At 48.9% G+C, this 13914-nt stretch overlaps 1 protein-coding gene across 1 annotated transcript in view; it reads left to right on the top strand.

The window, feature by feature from the left end:
* The window catches only part of LOC130119280 (trinucleotide repeat-containing gene 6C protein-like), a 79579-nt gene that overhangs the window by 63407 nt on the left and 2258 nt on the right, over positions 1-13914 (top strand). The window contains exons 6-19 of the mRNA XM_056287732.1: positions 3400-5880; positions 7253-7438; positions 7766-7932; positions 8104-8181; positions 8318-8536; positions 9259-9405; positions 9766-9885; positions 10420-10503; positions 10870-11110; positions 11314-11478; positions 11710-11886; positions 12029-12178; positions 12617-12727; positions 13535-13753. Of these exons, the coding sequence (XP_056143707.1) occupies positions 3400-5880; positions 7253-7438; positions 7766-7932; positions 8104-8181; positions 8318-8536; positions 9259-9405; positions 9766-9885; positions 10420-10503; positions 10870-11110; positions 11314-11478; positions 11710-11886; positions 12029-12178; positions 12617-12727; positions 13535-13753 (4545 nt within the window). The remainder of the gene's footprint in view (positions 1-3399; positions 5881-7252; positions 7439-7765; positions 7933-8103; positions 8182-8317; positions 8537-9258; positions 9406-9765; positions 9886-10419; positions 10504-10869; positions 11111-11313; positions 11479-11709; positions 11887-12028; positions 12179-12616; positions 12728-13534; positions 13754-13914) is intronic.

Here is a 13914-nt window from a genome sequence, read left to right as displayed (position 1 = left end):
GTCCTGCTTGTTTTTGCTGCTGCGCCAGTGTTCGTCCTGCCCGGTCAAAAGTCTCCCCAGCAGTATGTGGAGAGCGCCCCCAGCCATGGTGCAGATGCCAGTTAGTATTATCTAAGCTGAGTCCATGGTCCAGATGGATTAAGTGACTATTAATGGATAAAGATCTGGGATTTCAGTCTTAAGGCATGTCATCTTTTCTCTGAGCGTACCTTGGTCTTGGTCTTTTTTAGCTCAGTGTGTTTTCAAAGTTGCTTAAAACTGTTTTTGCACGCGTTACACACACCTTTTTTTTTTTTAGCTTTTCCGTACAAGAAGCGCTTCCTTTGTGTTGTCCTTCTTTCTGCTTCTCTCACCATTCCCCTTATGAGACACAAGGATTTGCTTTGGCAAAGCAGCGCAAGCTGGGGAAGAGAGGATGGACGAGAGGCCCGGCGTCCCGGCAGGAGAGGGAGGTCCGGTCCTTCACCCCAGCTTTCTAGAGGCAGTGGATGTGAGGGGAAGCAAGACAAGTGTTTGCATTAAGGTCCCAATTTACACACAAAGGAGCAGGCGGCTGTGCAGTGGCACGGCATGACCTCACCACATGTTGGGTCCTGTCAGCGGAGCGGCACAGTGGGCCCAGCCTCCACCATAATGGGGAGCTCTGTTCTCCGCAAGACTGACTTATTGTGTTGTTCCATGGGCGCTGGGATCATTTGTAAACAATACCCGCTTTCATCTAGGGAACTGCTGTTCCCCCCCCCCCCTTTCTTTTTTTTTTTTTTACCAAGACTCTAGCACCCTCTGAACCTTCCCCTCCTTTTGGTGTCCCTCTCTTTCTGTTTTTCTTATCCCCCTCCCACCTGCCTTACTTACATTTTTATGTCATTCTTACTCCTTTTTCAACACCTCCTCTTCCTACCCCCAAGTCCACCACCCCAGCCCCCACCTCCGTAGCTGTGGCTAGCTGTAGCTAGCTGTAGCCGTGTCCTGCACGGAGGTTTAGCTCCTCTGGCGTCGTGACCACATGAGCTGCCTGCCTTCACAAGCTTTTCCTGTGCAGCGCCTGTCTTCTTGTCCTTCCTAGCTTAGCAGCTAGTACAGACGCAGCAGGTCTGGGACACACATACACACTCCCCCCCACATTTGACGGTGGAGCACTGGTCATGTGTGTGGTGCGAGGATATGTCTGTTAACACGTCCATATGTGCATGTATGCGTGTGTGTGAGGAAATTGAAATTCCTGTGCAGCCATGTTTTGTGTTTCTCCCTCACCTGATGTCTTGCTCTCTTGCTTTTTTTTTTTTTTTTTTTTTTGCGTGCCGTCTCTTGCCCTCTTGCTCTGTATCGCCACTGGTATTCAAGAGGCTCTCCATTGTGGGCGGCGGTGCTAATTGTAGATGGAGTGGGCTTGGCTAAATATTTAGAGACAGCTTTGACAGGCTGAAAGAAGAATTGTGGGCAGGTTGGAAGAGGGAAGTCTTTTTTTTTGTTTTGTTTACCTCATCTCTCATGAAGACAAAATGTAAATGTCCCCTATCCTGAAATCACATGTTTAACCCAGACCTCCCAGCACATACACACACATGCACTGTTACCTCTCAGTGCTTTTCTGGGGCGGGGGGGGGGGGTTCTGTCAGGATAGGAATAGAGCATGATATAAATAAAGAGCCAGAGAAAGGAGGAGGGACCCAGCCAAAGCGATGTCAGTGGGAGGGAGAGCGAGAGGGGCGAGGAAGGAAGGTGGTGGTGGTGGTGGTGGTGGGGGGGGGGGGTGTTTCTCGTGCCGTGCAAGAGCTGTGCAGCTTCTTGGCAGCTTTTCAAAAATGAGCTTCACAAGCCTGGCGAGCCAAGCAGACATATTGAGGCAAGGATGGCCACTGCTTCGAGCAAAACCTAGAGCACTTAAGGATGGTTGGGAGGCACCTATCCACAGGTATTTTTACCCCTCTATTGCACCCTCCTCTCCACCCCCACCCCACGCGCTTCAACAGACTTCTCTCCCTCTTGTCTTGTGCATTGTTTTGGTGGTTGTGGTTTTGGTTTTGGTCGTTTTCGCGCGTTGCATAGCAAAACACAAGGAAGTGTGTGAGCGTAGAGGCTGCAGAGTGGTCATGCATCACACAGCTTTGGGCCTGTTTGTTTATCATAAGTCAGTAAAGCATGCACGCTGTTTAAACAGCAACGCTGCAGATTACGGACGGTAGCTCAGAGCCTTTTTGGCTCCGGTTCAGGTCTGAGAAAATGGCGGTCCTGCACTAGTCAGTAGAACGACGCCAGAGAACGACACCACTGCATGTGGTTCAGAAACACAGTACCCTCTTTTCTTTTTTTTACACTCGCTCTCTCTCTCTCTCTCTCTCTCTCTCTCGCTCTACTCTTTCTCTCTCACTCTCCCCTCGCAAACGTTTTAAGTAAGCTTGACCGAATTTGACCGAATAGGATGTGTGTGTGTGTGTGTGTGTGTGTGTGTGTGTGTGTGTGTGTGTGTGTGTGTGTGTGTGTGTGTGTGTGTGCGTGCATGTCTTTCTTTCTATCTTTGTCATCCCCCTGTGAAGCTATGACACAATCAGTCTGTGTGGAAGTCACCAAAACAATAACAAGCGCAGAGATAAATTGGGGCAGCAACAGAGGGCATCTGGAACGTGTCTTCTCCTCTACTGACTTGCTCCTTATACAAGAGGAGACTCCAGGGAGCGTGCCCAAATGAGTCTGCCTGTGTATTTATTAGAGAGAAATTAGTCTATGCGTTTACTTCAGGCTCTAGGAGCAGCTGTACAGGCGAATGGAAGCTCGCTTGTGTTGAGGAGGCGGGCTGCCTGGGGGTAGAGCAGATTAGATGTACTGCATGCCAACCAGAGGTCAAAACTGATGTCAAGACTGCAGGGGTGGGGTCAGGAGGCCAGTGGTTAGGGGTTACTTGGCAGTTTTGTTTCATTGGATGCTGCTTCTAAGGGAACTCCTCTAAGAAAAGATTGCCACGAGTCTTGCCCTGTTTGGAAGCGATAGATCTTGGTCTGAAACTGATTTAGTCTAATTTCAGTCTGTGGGGAAAGTAGCATTGTTTTATTATGATTTAAAGTGACTTAATGTGTGGGGGGGGGAAATAATGTTGTTGTTTTGTATATATATATAAACATTTTCTTGGATTATTTCTTGTTTTTCTGAGTCTGCTCTTATTTAGATAAATGCTATAATTATGTTCTTGTTAAAGTCCTTTTTTAGTGTTGTAGTTTTTGTCAGTGTGGGCGGCATTAATTTACACCGCTAAAGCATCATCATATTTAACTTATATTTAGACACCTTAAACGTTGCCATGGCATCTCACCCACAGCAATATGTGAGTGGGTGTGATAATACCTTTAACTTAAATCCATCTTTCTCTCCCTCCATTTCTCTTCTCTCTATTATCTGGTCCAGAACTGCAACCACAGAGCAGCCAGGTAACTCAGTATGATAATCCCCTCTGGGGACACCTGCCAACCAATCAACCTGCCACTAGTGCTGCAGCTTCAACCAACACCAGTGGCTGGGATCAACTGATCATTGACCAGAAGGACACAAAGGCTTGGCCCTCCATTACCTACAGCCAGAGCCAGTCCCCTCCAGGAGGATGCCTCTTGGACACTGACCCTGGTGCTTTGGCAAGCAGCAGCAGTAGTAGTACAGTGAGTATGGCCACAGGGGCCAACTTCCCTGCCAACCACCCTAGCAGCAAGGCCAGCTCTGGGCCCAACCCTGCCAATCACTCTGGGGCTGGCATGCTCTCAAGTCAGGCCACAGCCAATCGCAGCTGGGGATCTGGGCCCGGACCCGCCCACTGCCCACCTCAGTCCTCAATGGGGAGTGACGGGAAGAGTGATGGCCTAGTGGGAGGAGGAGGCAGCAGGGGTTGGGGCACCTCCTCCTTGACCTCCACTTCTAACTTTAACTTGAATCTGAACCCAAACGCCAACCCGTCTGCCTGGCCTGTGTTGGGGCATGACGGGCCTGGCACAGGGGGAGGCAGCTCAGGGGGAGCCAACTCCAGCTCTCCTTTACAACCCCCACCCAACCTCTGTAACCCACCTGGCGCCTCATCAGCTCAGGCCAATGTTGGCCCTGGAGCCAATGCCAGCGGGAACCCCTTGGGGGGTGGCAGCGCCTGGGGTAACATCATGTCTTCAGACCCTTCAGAGCCACGTCACTCCCCATCCACGAATGTGTCTTTCAGTTCCGAACCTCAGAACCTTAACACTGACGGACCAAATCACACTAACAAGCAGGATTCCCCCAGCCCCATCCATAGCCTGTCCGGCTGGGGCAGTGCCTCTGTGGGCTTAGGCTCCATCGGTCAGCATCCACCTGGGACCCCACAGGTCAATGGAGAAGATGGCAGCTCAGTCTGGGGTAGCAACGGAGATTCAAAGGCAACCTCATGCAAGGATGTGTCTGGCTGGGACTCTGGTTCTGGCTGGGGCCATGGGAGTGGTGGAACAGGGAGCTCTGGAGGCTGGGGTGATCAGTCCAGTGGCGACTGGGGGAAGCAGCAAACTACAGAGGCTCAGGGAAGCTGGGAAACCCCCAGTTCTCCTCCCCAGGATCAGCAGGCCAGTTGTTGGAACAGAGCTCTGAGCACAGCTGGTGCCAGCGAGGGAAGCAGTGACAGCATGGATGGACGCCCCAACCAAAGGGGCCGCTCATCCAGGGATGATCCAGCCCCTCCGCTCCCCGCCCCGGACCTGGACCCCAGGGTACTGTGTAACACTGGCTGGGGTCAGACCCCAGTCCGCCAGCATACTTCCTGGGACATGGATGAGACCAACCGAAAGAATGATGTAGGCACTGACTCCTGGAGCTCTGGCCCCACTATCTCCAGCGACCCTTCAGGGCCCCCTAACACTAACACGGGCCCAACTCAGAGGAACGAGTCTGGGAGCAAAAATGACGGCCCTGGTTCTCAGGGAGCCCCAGGCTGGGGAGGAAGTATAGCTGCTACCAACCAGCCCAGTGCTGGCTGGGGAGAGCCACCCAACAGCAAGAAGACCTCCAGTGGCCCTGGGGGCTGGGGAAATCCCCAACCAGGGGGTCCCCTTTCTAACATACCCAAGAATGGTGGTCAATCCTGGGGAGAGGAGAAATCGCCAGGATGGGATGACCTTCCCAACAAGGCCAAGTCCCAGGGCTGGGGAGACCAACCCAAAGCCTCCCATGGCTGGGGCAATGGTGGAGGGAGCAGTGGTGGAGGAGACTGGGGGGAATCATTAGATGGCAAGAAAAGCAGTCCCACCAACCCTGGCTGGGAAGGAGAGGCGGGAGGATGGAAGGAGACCCCCCGAGGCTGGGGAAAACCTGCCACTGGACCCGGGGTATCTGGAGCTGGAGCAGGTGGTGGTTGGGGAGAGCCAGTCAGCCAGCGCCCCAGCGGCCCTGCCCAGGGCTGGGGAAGCAAGCCCCAGGATGGGCCCAGCAGTAGTGGAGGAGGAGGTGGTATGGGTTCATGGAGTGGCTCAGGCTCAGTGAAGCCAGGTGGAGGTTGGGTTGGGAGTAAGCAAGAGTCCTCAGGAGAGCCCACTGGTTGGGAGGAGCCCTCCCCACCTTCTATCCGACGCAAGATGGAAATAGATGATGGTACCTCAGCCTGGGGAGACCCTGGCACCTACAACAAGACAGTCAACTTGTGGGACAGGAACAACCCAGGGATGCCCCAGGGTAAAGCAAGCCCTGTTGGAGGCAATAACCCCCCAGGCCCCAGCAACAACCATCTCTACTCCCACTCTCACCCCTATCATGGTCCACCTCCACCCCTCCAAGGTCATGGCCACAACCCCCAGAATCCAGGCCCGAGCAGTGGGCCCATGGACCCGGCTGTACCCCACCAGTCTGGACCACCTCACAATAGAGCTCCCCTCATGGCTCAAGGTAAAGTAGCTGCACTCAGTAATGGTCATCACTACATTTGAATTTCAAGACCTAAAACCAGATAGGCTGTTTTTGGAATTTAATTTAAAACGACTAAAATCCAACAAGGTAGAGAGACTTGGTTATCACATGTTTCATCTGTCTATCCAAAATAAAAAGGAAGGGTCTTAAACATCAGCTGTATCGTATCGAGTGCTGTCTAGGTAATTAGTGCAATGCAGTGTTAAGCTCCAAGTTGATGATCCACTTAACGTTAAAATCTTGACCTTGTTTGCCCTCCTTTGATTTGCATCTAATTGAATAACCAAATGACTTGAGTGGTGCCATCCCTACACACGGCTCCTCGAATTTCAAAACACTCAGGCTGTGTGTTGGTAACCCAGGCAACCTCACATGGGTTCCCAGAGGAAGCCCAAGAATGCTGTTTACAAAGCGCCTCGTGAAAATAGCGATTCACCACAAACCGTTTGAGCCGGAGCGGAAGTGTGTGATTACACGGGAGCCACCATCTGTCAGTAGTTAGAGGGAGGAGGAGGAGACTGCAGGGAGCAGAGAAGGGTCAGACGCCCCCTGCTGTCTCTCACCTGTCTCTGCACAGTGGCACCACATCACACATGTTCTCAGTGTGGCGTTTAGATAGCAGCCCTTTTAGCTGACTGGGATGTTCTGTGTTACAAACAGACACAGACATAGACTGCTCCAAAAACAGGAAATCAGGAAAATGAGCAGATCAGAGTTAAATTTCTTGGCTGCATATTTATTTTGTTGTCCTTGGATATCTTTGGGGCTAAACCAGTCAGAATAGCATTGTTAACTGTGATCTGGTTGCGGCCTTTAAGACTTGACCTCTCCCAGGAGAGGGTATTCAATAGGGCCTGGCACAAACTTAGTACGGCACAGGCTTAGAGATGGATTGCCTTCTCATGCCAAGATTCACCAGGTTGGGCCAAATCGCAAATGGGCGTCCTCTCCCTCTGACTTCCACTCTGTCATGTTAAGTCCAGGCTTCTCTCTCCCTGCAAGACTGGCAATTAACACTTCAAAATGGCTTAAAGGCTGCTCTACTGGATATGTCTTGACCTGGATTACTGCATCAATTTAAATCAACCAAATAATCTAGAAAGTTAATCGAATTAAGTTAGAAATAATATAAAGTTGACACAAATGCAAGGTAAATGGTACCTTTTTGTAGATTAAGTGTTGAATTGTAGATCTCACTCACTCACTCACACAAAGCCTTATAGATGTTTGCCAGTTTATTTCTTGATGATGGGTTAAAGCTGCATCCTGTTTTAGATATATGCTGTTGCTAGTCCGAAAGAGTTTGATAGGGGCATGTACTAACTGGTTGCTGTCTTAATGTCTTCTTTAGGCTGGGGAGAACTACCCAGCTCCCATGCCAAATCAGAGGGCTCCTGGGGGGAACCTGCACCCCCTCCAGTCAGCGTGGACAATGGGACGTCTGCCTGGGGAAAGCCCAGTGGAGGCTGGGGGGATAATGGGTCCGACGGCTATGGCAGGGGCAACCCACCCGTGGGATCTGCATCCTGCAAACCTGGTAGGGTAGCCTAACCTTGAATTTTTTTGGAGGTAGAGAGATAAATGGTTTTCCATTTGTTTTCAGCTTTGAGGAACAAAGATGCTTCATCTGTGTTGCACCACGAAACAAGATCAATACTCATTTCCTAAAATGTCAAGGGCATGGAAGAAACAAGGGCAGTTTGATAAACAAAGCCACGCTGGCCCCTAGTGGCAGTCAAATTAAACTACATTCACTTTCCATATCAGCTTTCTTACTTTTCCTGAGCCTGAAGGTCCCTGTCAGGACCAAAAATTGACATGACTCATCCTAGATATTTTTAGCTAACATTTTGTCTCTGTCCAGCCCCTAAACCTATGCAAGACAGCTGGGGAGGTGGAGGTGAAGACCTGGTTCTGTCTGGAAGCCAGTGGGATGCTGATGAGGGAGACATGTGGAACAATGCTGCCCCCCAGGAGAGCAATTCTTCTTGTAACTCCTGGGCCAATGCACCTAAGAAGGGCCCACCGAAGGTGGGGCTGCCCAGTCCTTGTGATCTACTTAACTTAGCGGTCCCTTGGCATGCTGTTCTTTACCACAAAATCCCCTACCAATCTGTTGTTAGATGTTTCACAATAGCTTTTTTACCTTATATATTGATTAAGTGTGGCAATAATCATATCCTATCTTCTCTTTCACTCTAGGGGAAGGTTCCAGGGAAGCAGGAGGACACCTGGATTATGAATCGCCTCATCAAGCAGCTGACAGATATGGGTTTCCCTGTAAGTTGAAGCAACTGTTGACGAGCACCTTTTTGTTTTTAGTAACTAACAGTGTCATTTTTCATCTTTAAAGAAGTATTTCTATGGACTGTTTTACCATTCGACTGCTTACTTTTTCACCATGTTGCGTATTCAGAGGGATCCGGCGGAGGAGGCTCTGAAGAGCAATAATATGAACCTAGACCAGGCCATGAGTGCCCTGCTGGAGAAGAAGACAGAGATGGACAAGCGGGGGATGGGAATGACTGGCCACGAGTACAACAATGGTCTCATCAACAAGCCTATGGGCTGTCCCCGGCCTCCGCTCCTCTCCAAAGACCCCTCAACAGACCCCCGCTCACCCTTCATGGATAAGGTTAGCCAGCCATTCATGAAGAAAAAGGAGCAAAATCTGTATGCAGGATGAAGGCTTTAGATGGAGGATTTGATGTGGATGGTTTGCTTCTCACATCCATCAGCTGTTGTACTGGCAAGTCAAAGGTGCCACTGGGGATTTTGGGCCCTGTGAAGAGATACCACATTGATGAATAAAAAGCGATTAACCTTGTGTTCTAATATTCTTAGAGGGCCACTGTCAGTCAGTATCCCACCACCACCACCTTCACCCCCAGCCGCTAAATGGAACTGACACATTGGCATAATGGCATTAATGTAGGGACGGGTAATAATTCAATAAAATCGGTTACTGTCTTTCAATGGTATTGTATCAAGAGGAAATTCAGATATATTCGTATTGTGAGACACAGTTTTATATTCTAAACTAATAAGAATCTGTTAACATAAATGTCTCACCATGTAAAGTCTGAAATGGTCGAGGGGCTATTATGTGAAAAGTAGTTTTGGTTTAATATACTTTATACTACCAAACGGTTCCAATATGATGAACTTCAGTTGGATTCTTGGATATGCTATTTTTTGCTTATGTAAGCAGAAATTATGACATATATCCGTATCTTGTAAAATTCCCTATAATCAATTGTATTGATACTAATGATAATAATAATGATAAATTGTACTTTTGTTTGTTTGGATGATGAAGTCCTCTGGTCTTCCTGCGGCGTATTCTCTGTCCTCCAGATGCAGAGTGGAATGTTTGGCAGCAGTGGAGCAGCACAAGCCCGGGCCATGCAGCAGCAGCAGCCTCCTCCTCAGCCACCAGTGCCACCTCTTGGCTCCTCCCAGCCTAGTCTTCGCGCTCAAGTGCCTCAGTTTCTCTCCCCTCAGGTATATGAGCGAAGTCACTCAGGCCTTACTTAGTGACGGACTCATTTAGGCCATGTTGGGAAAGCAATTTTAACATGTTCAATGCTTTCTAATGCCACATTTTGTATAGATGACAATGGTGTTTGTTATTTTTGCGTTGTCTTTGGCAGTGTGACCCCTGAGATTTGTCCATTGATAAAGTTGGCTCGTTTTTTTGTATGTGAAAAGATTTCATAAACTTAGATTCCTTGTCCTTATGTAAGTAAACGCTCTATGGCCAAACTCGACATGTGCTTACTTATAACTTAGTTGCTTACTCAGTTAAAGAGTAGTTAGCCCTTTTCTTTTCATCAACTGAAACAGGCTTTTTTGACTCTGCAGGTTCAAGCACAGCTCTTACAGTTTGCAGCAAAAAACATCGGTCTGAATCCTGCACTTTTAACCTCACCAATAAACCCTCAGCATATGACCCTCCTGAACCAACTCTACCAGCTGCAACTGGTGAGCCTTTCTTGTTTTCATCTTCTGACAGACACACTCAGAGAACACCGAAACACGCCTGGGTGACAAGTACGCTAGTGTCCCAACACCTGGGGTCTTAGTTTGAATCCCGGTATTGCCTCACTTTGGCATTGCAGTGAGTGCAATTGACAATGCTCTTGGGTGGGGAACCATTGCAACTAGTGACTCCTGCAGGTGGTGGGGCACCTATACAGTTGTGGGTGGATCTCAGGGAAATAACATGGGCCTCATGTTACTCATGTTACCTTCCCTTGGAGAAATGTGCAGCTGGCAGGTGAAAAGAAGCTGTTAGTTGGCTCAGTGTGTATTGGAGGAAGCACATGGTAGTGTCTACCTTCCTCAAGGAGTTGTGCAATGGTGCAACCCAGGAGAACAAGAATTGGACATGGCAAATCGGGGGGGGGGGGGGAATAAAGGACAAAAAAAGAACAGCGAAACACAGTCCTACTGTTTCCAAGTCACAAGTTCCTGTCAGAGTGAAATATATTTACTAATGGATATGTTGGTCCGCAGGCATACCAGCGTTTACAGATTCAGCAGCAGATGCTGCAGGCGCAGCGCAATGTTTCTGGCCCTATTCGACAACAAGAGCAGCAAGTGAGTGTCCCTCTTGTCCTCTGGAGTGTCTTCATCGTCCACTGTGCTCTTTTTTGTCACGCTGATCTCTGAGCGACGCATAGTCTCCATGAGTCATTTCATTAATCAACCGGTCAAATATTTCATACAGTACGTCTCATACACAAAAAGGCAATGTGCTTTACATAAGAACAATTCAAAAGTCGTAAAGAAAAAGGCAACTTTTATCTGTACATTGGATATACACAGGATCAACTATACTAATGGATGGGAAAGAGAAAGTAAATGTGGAACCAAGCAAGGGCCTTTGATTATTTCAATAATTTCTGACAAATTCCTGCTTGTGTTTTGTAATCATGTCCCCACTGTAACGTCCCGTCCTCCCAGGTTGCACGTACAATCAATAACATGCAGCAACAGATCCAACAGCACCAGCGTCAGCTGGCGCAGGCCCTGCTGATGAAGCAGCAACAACAACAGCCCCCCCCCTCCCATGCTGGCCTGCACCCTGGCTCGGCCAAATCAGCCCTGGACTCCTTTCCAGGCCACCCCCAGGTTCCAATCCTCCCTGACCTGCAGACCAAAGAGCCGCAGTCTTCTTCCAATGCCTACAGCCCCTACCCTCTCTGTGAGTGTTATCAACTGAACAATTTGCATGACAGGAAGAGAAACGTCAAAAAAAATAACAAGATACTGATCGTTAGTAAAGTCACTGTTTGTGATATGGAAGTAAGGTAGAACCTGTTTTCTCAACAAAAGATGAAACGGCAGCTGTGCTCTTTACCTTGTTGGTTCTGTTGTAACCGCTGTTTGCTGTGTCTGTATCCTAAGCTGGACTAAATGCAAACATGAATGTAAATTGCATGGAGGTTGGGAGCCTGTCCATAAAGGAACCCCCCCAGGCCCAGTCACGGCTGTCCCAGTGGACACACCCCAACTCCATGGACAGCCTTTCCGGGAGCTCCTCTCCTCTGGAGCCCAGTTTGGGCAAGCATGGTGAGAAAGGAAACGTAAACTGGGGAAATGAAGACAAAGTGCGGCAGTAGTCAAGATGTTTTATGTTTTTGTAGTCACTGCAAAGTGTGTGTTTAGTTTGTCTTTTTGCCTGCTGTAATTAACTGATAGTGTAACAGTCATCTCTTTTCCGGTTAAGCCTTCATACATTAGAAACTGTAAGCCTTTGTTTGATAGGTTCTAAATCTCACTGATTGTTTTTGCGTCTCCCAGGTGCCAACCTGGGTCCCCCAGGTAAGCTGTCCCAGCTGGAGGACTCGTATAGCCCCTACAACCTAATGTCCAGCTCTGAGTCCCCATCCAGCCCCCTGGTGCCACCAGACAGCTGGGGCCAAGGCAAGAGTAGCAATGATAAGATGGCTAATGGGACCAACATCAACTGGCCACCAGGTGAGGAACATTTGGCAGTTGTTTGTCAGCAAAAGCTGACCAACTACCACGTTTTACTATCGCCATATGAAGTCAAATAATGTGCCACTTAGTTGCTTTACTCTGGGCAAAATCTCATGTCTTCTGTCATGCCTGTTGCCAGAATTTTGCCCTGGTGTACCCTGGAAGGGCCTACAGAACATAGACCCTGAGACTGACCCCAATGTGACCCCTGGCAGCGTTCCCAGTGGGCCCACCATCAACACCAACATCCAGGATGTCAACCGCTACCTGCTGCGGGACAGAAGTGGAGGTGAGGGCAGGATCAACAAGATTAAAAGCCTTTTGGATGTGTTCCACCTCGCATAACAGGAAAAAAGAGTAATGGGTTTTTACTTGATGAGTTATAAATACCGTCATTACGACTACAGTTTCACGGGGGGGCTAAAATGAGGTATTCTTCAGCCCTAAACTGTAGGGTCAGTTTGATCTTAGTACCGTTTGTTATTGTTGTGTTTGTTGTTTTATTTCCCCCATTCTAAACTGCTTCTACAATCATTGTTAGTTACTCAGTTTATGCTCAACGCCCTTCTTTTGATTGGCTTGCTGTCATCATTTGTCTTGTTGCTTTCCTTCACTATATTTTCTCCCTCTCCCTGTCTCCTTTGCTTTCTCTTGCTTACTGTCTGACTTTGCTTTTTTCCTTATTTGTTTCTCTCTTTCTGTCTGTGCGTTGCTGGCACTGGCTCAGGCTCCTCTCCCACTTCTTCTCAGAATGAGGCTCTGCCTCCTTCTTCTGATTGGCCAGTCAGTGCCTACTCTAGTTCATTCAGTCTGTCGTCCCCGGAGACAGACGATGCAGGTACATAGCGTGTCCCCTTCCCAACCACAAGCTTTTTCCCCGTTGTGGCAGTGGGTCATCGCCCTGCAAAACAACTTTGCCCCTCTCCTCTGCCCCCTCTGTTCCCTGGTACATGGGCCTTTCACTGTGAAAACACATCCAACCACTCATCCTATTCATTGCATCTTAAACAGTAGGACCATTATCTTGGTTCTGGACCATTACTCCTTTCAACAGTGTGTCTCATACAATGCATTATCTCCCTGCTTTTCTTAGTCTTTGTGCCCATGTAATGGTTGTGTGTAGCATGGAACGACCCCAGTGTGAAACACAGGGTTGAGCAGGACTCCTGTATTTCCCTGCCATGTTGTGACTGCTGGGTATGGACTGAACTCTGACCCTCTGAGCCACTGTAGTGCAGCCTGAAATGTGTACTGTGGTCTCTATAACTTCCTCTGTCTCTCACACACACACACACACACACACACATGCACACAACTACACGTATGTGTGAGGCCTGGCTGGGTTTAACTGAAGTTAAACACAGTATGCAGCATATAGATTTGACCCTTGCTGTTCGTCCCAGCATCCCTTGCTGTGAAGGGTGTGTGATGGTGTGTTTTGAGTTGTGATGATTTTAGTTAGGTTTTATATTTCTTCCTGTGAGTCCTTGGTGTCCTCTCCCCTTTAAAATCAAAGGTGGATGTTTAAATTTGGTGTATGGAGTGTATCTTGTCGTCACTCTGAATCCCTGTGTGTGTCTATCATGCTGTGTGTATTAGTTCTGCCACGGAGCCCAACATCCTCCTCCTCCTCTTCACCACACAGGTAAACTGTCTGAAATGAAGTCTACCTGGTCCCCAGGACCCATCTCCCACAGTCAGGCTTCTCTTTCCCATGAGCTGTGGAAGGTCCCCCAGGGTCCCCGCAGCAGCACCACAGCCCCCTCCCGACCCCCACCTGGACTCACTAACGCCAAGCCCTCCTCTACCTGGGGGGGTAACTCCCTGGGCCTGGCCCAAGGCTGGAGCAGCTCTTACACCTCAGGTAACCCTTTAAGGAATGGTACCCATTTGTTCACTGAGTTGCAGGGGGTTTCTGGCCTCCAGGGTATCGAGCTCACCAGCAGTGACTGACTGAACCTTGTTGCAATCTTCAGCTGTGTGAATTGTTTTATCGTATATCCTCTGAGCAAATATTCCTCAAAA

The sequence above is a fragment of the Lampris incognitus genome, chromosome 10 (genome assembly GCF_029633865.1).
Source record: "Lampris incognitus isolate fLamInc1 chromosome 10, fLamInc1.hap2, whole genome shotgun sequence".
Lineage (NCBI taxonomy): Eukaryota > Metazoa > Chordata > Actinopteri > Lampriformes > Lampridae > Lampris > Lampris incognitus.
Note: the sequence above shows the minus strand (reverse complement) of the source record. Positions and strands in the feature narration are given on the sequence as shown.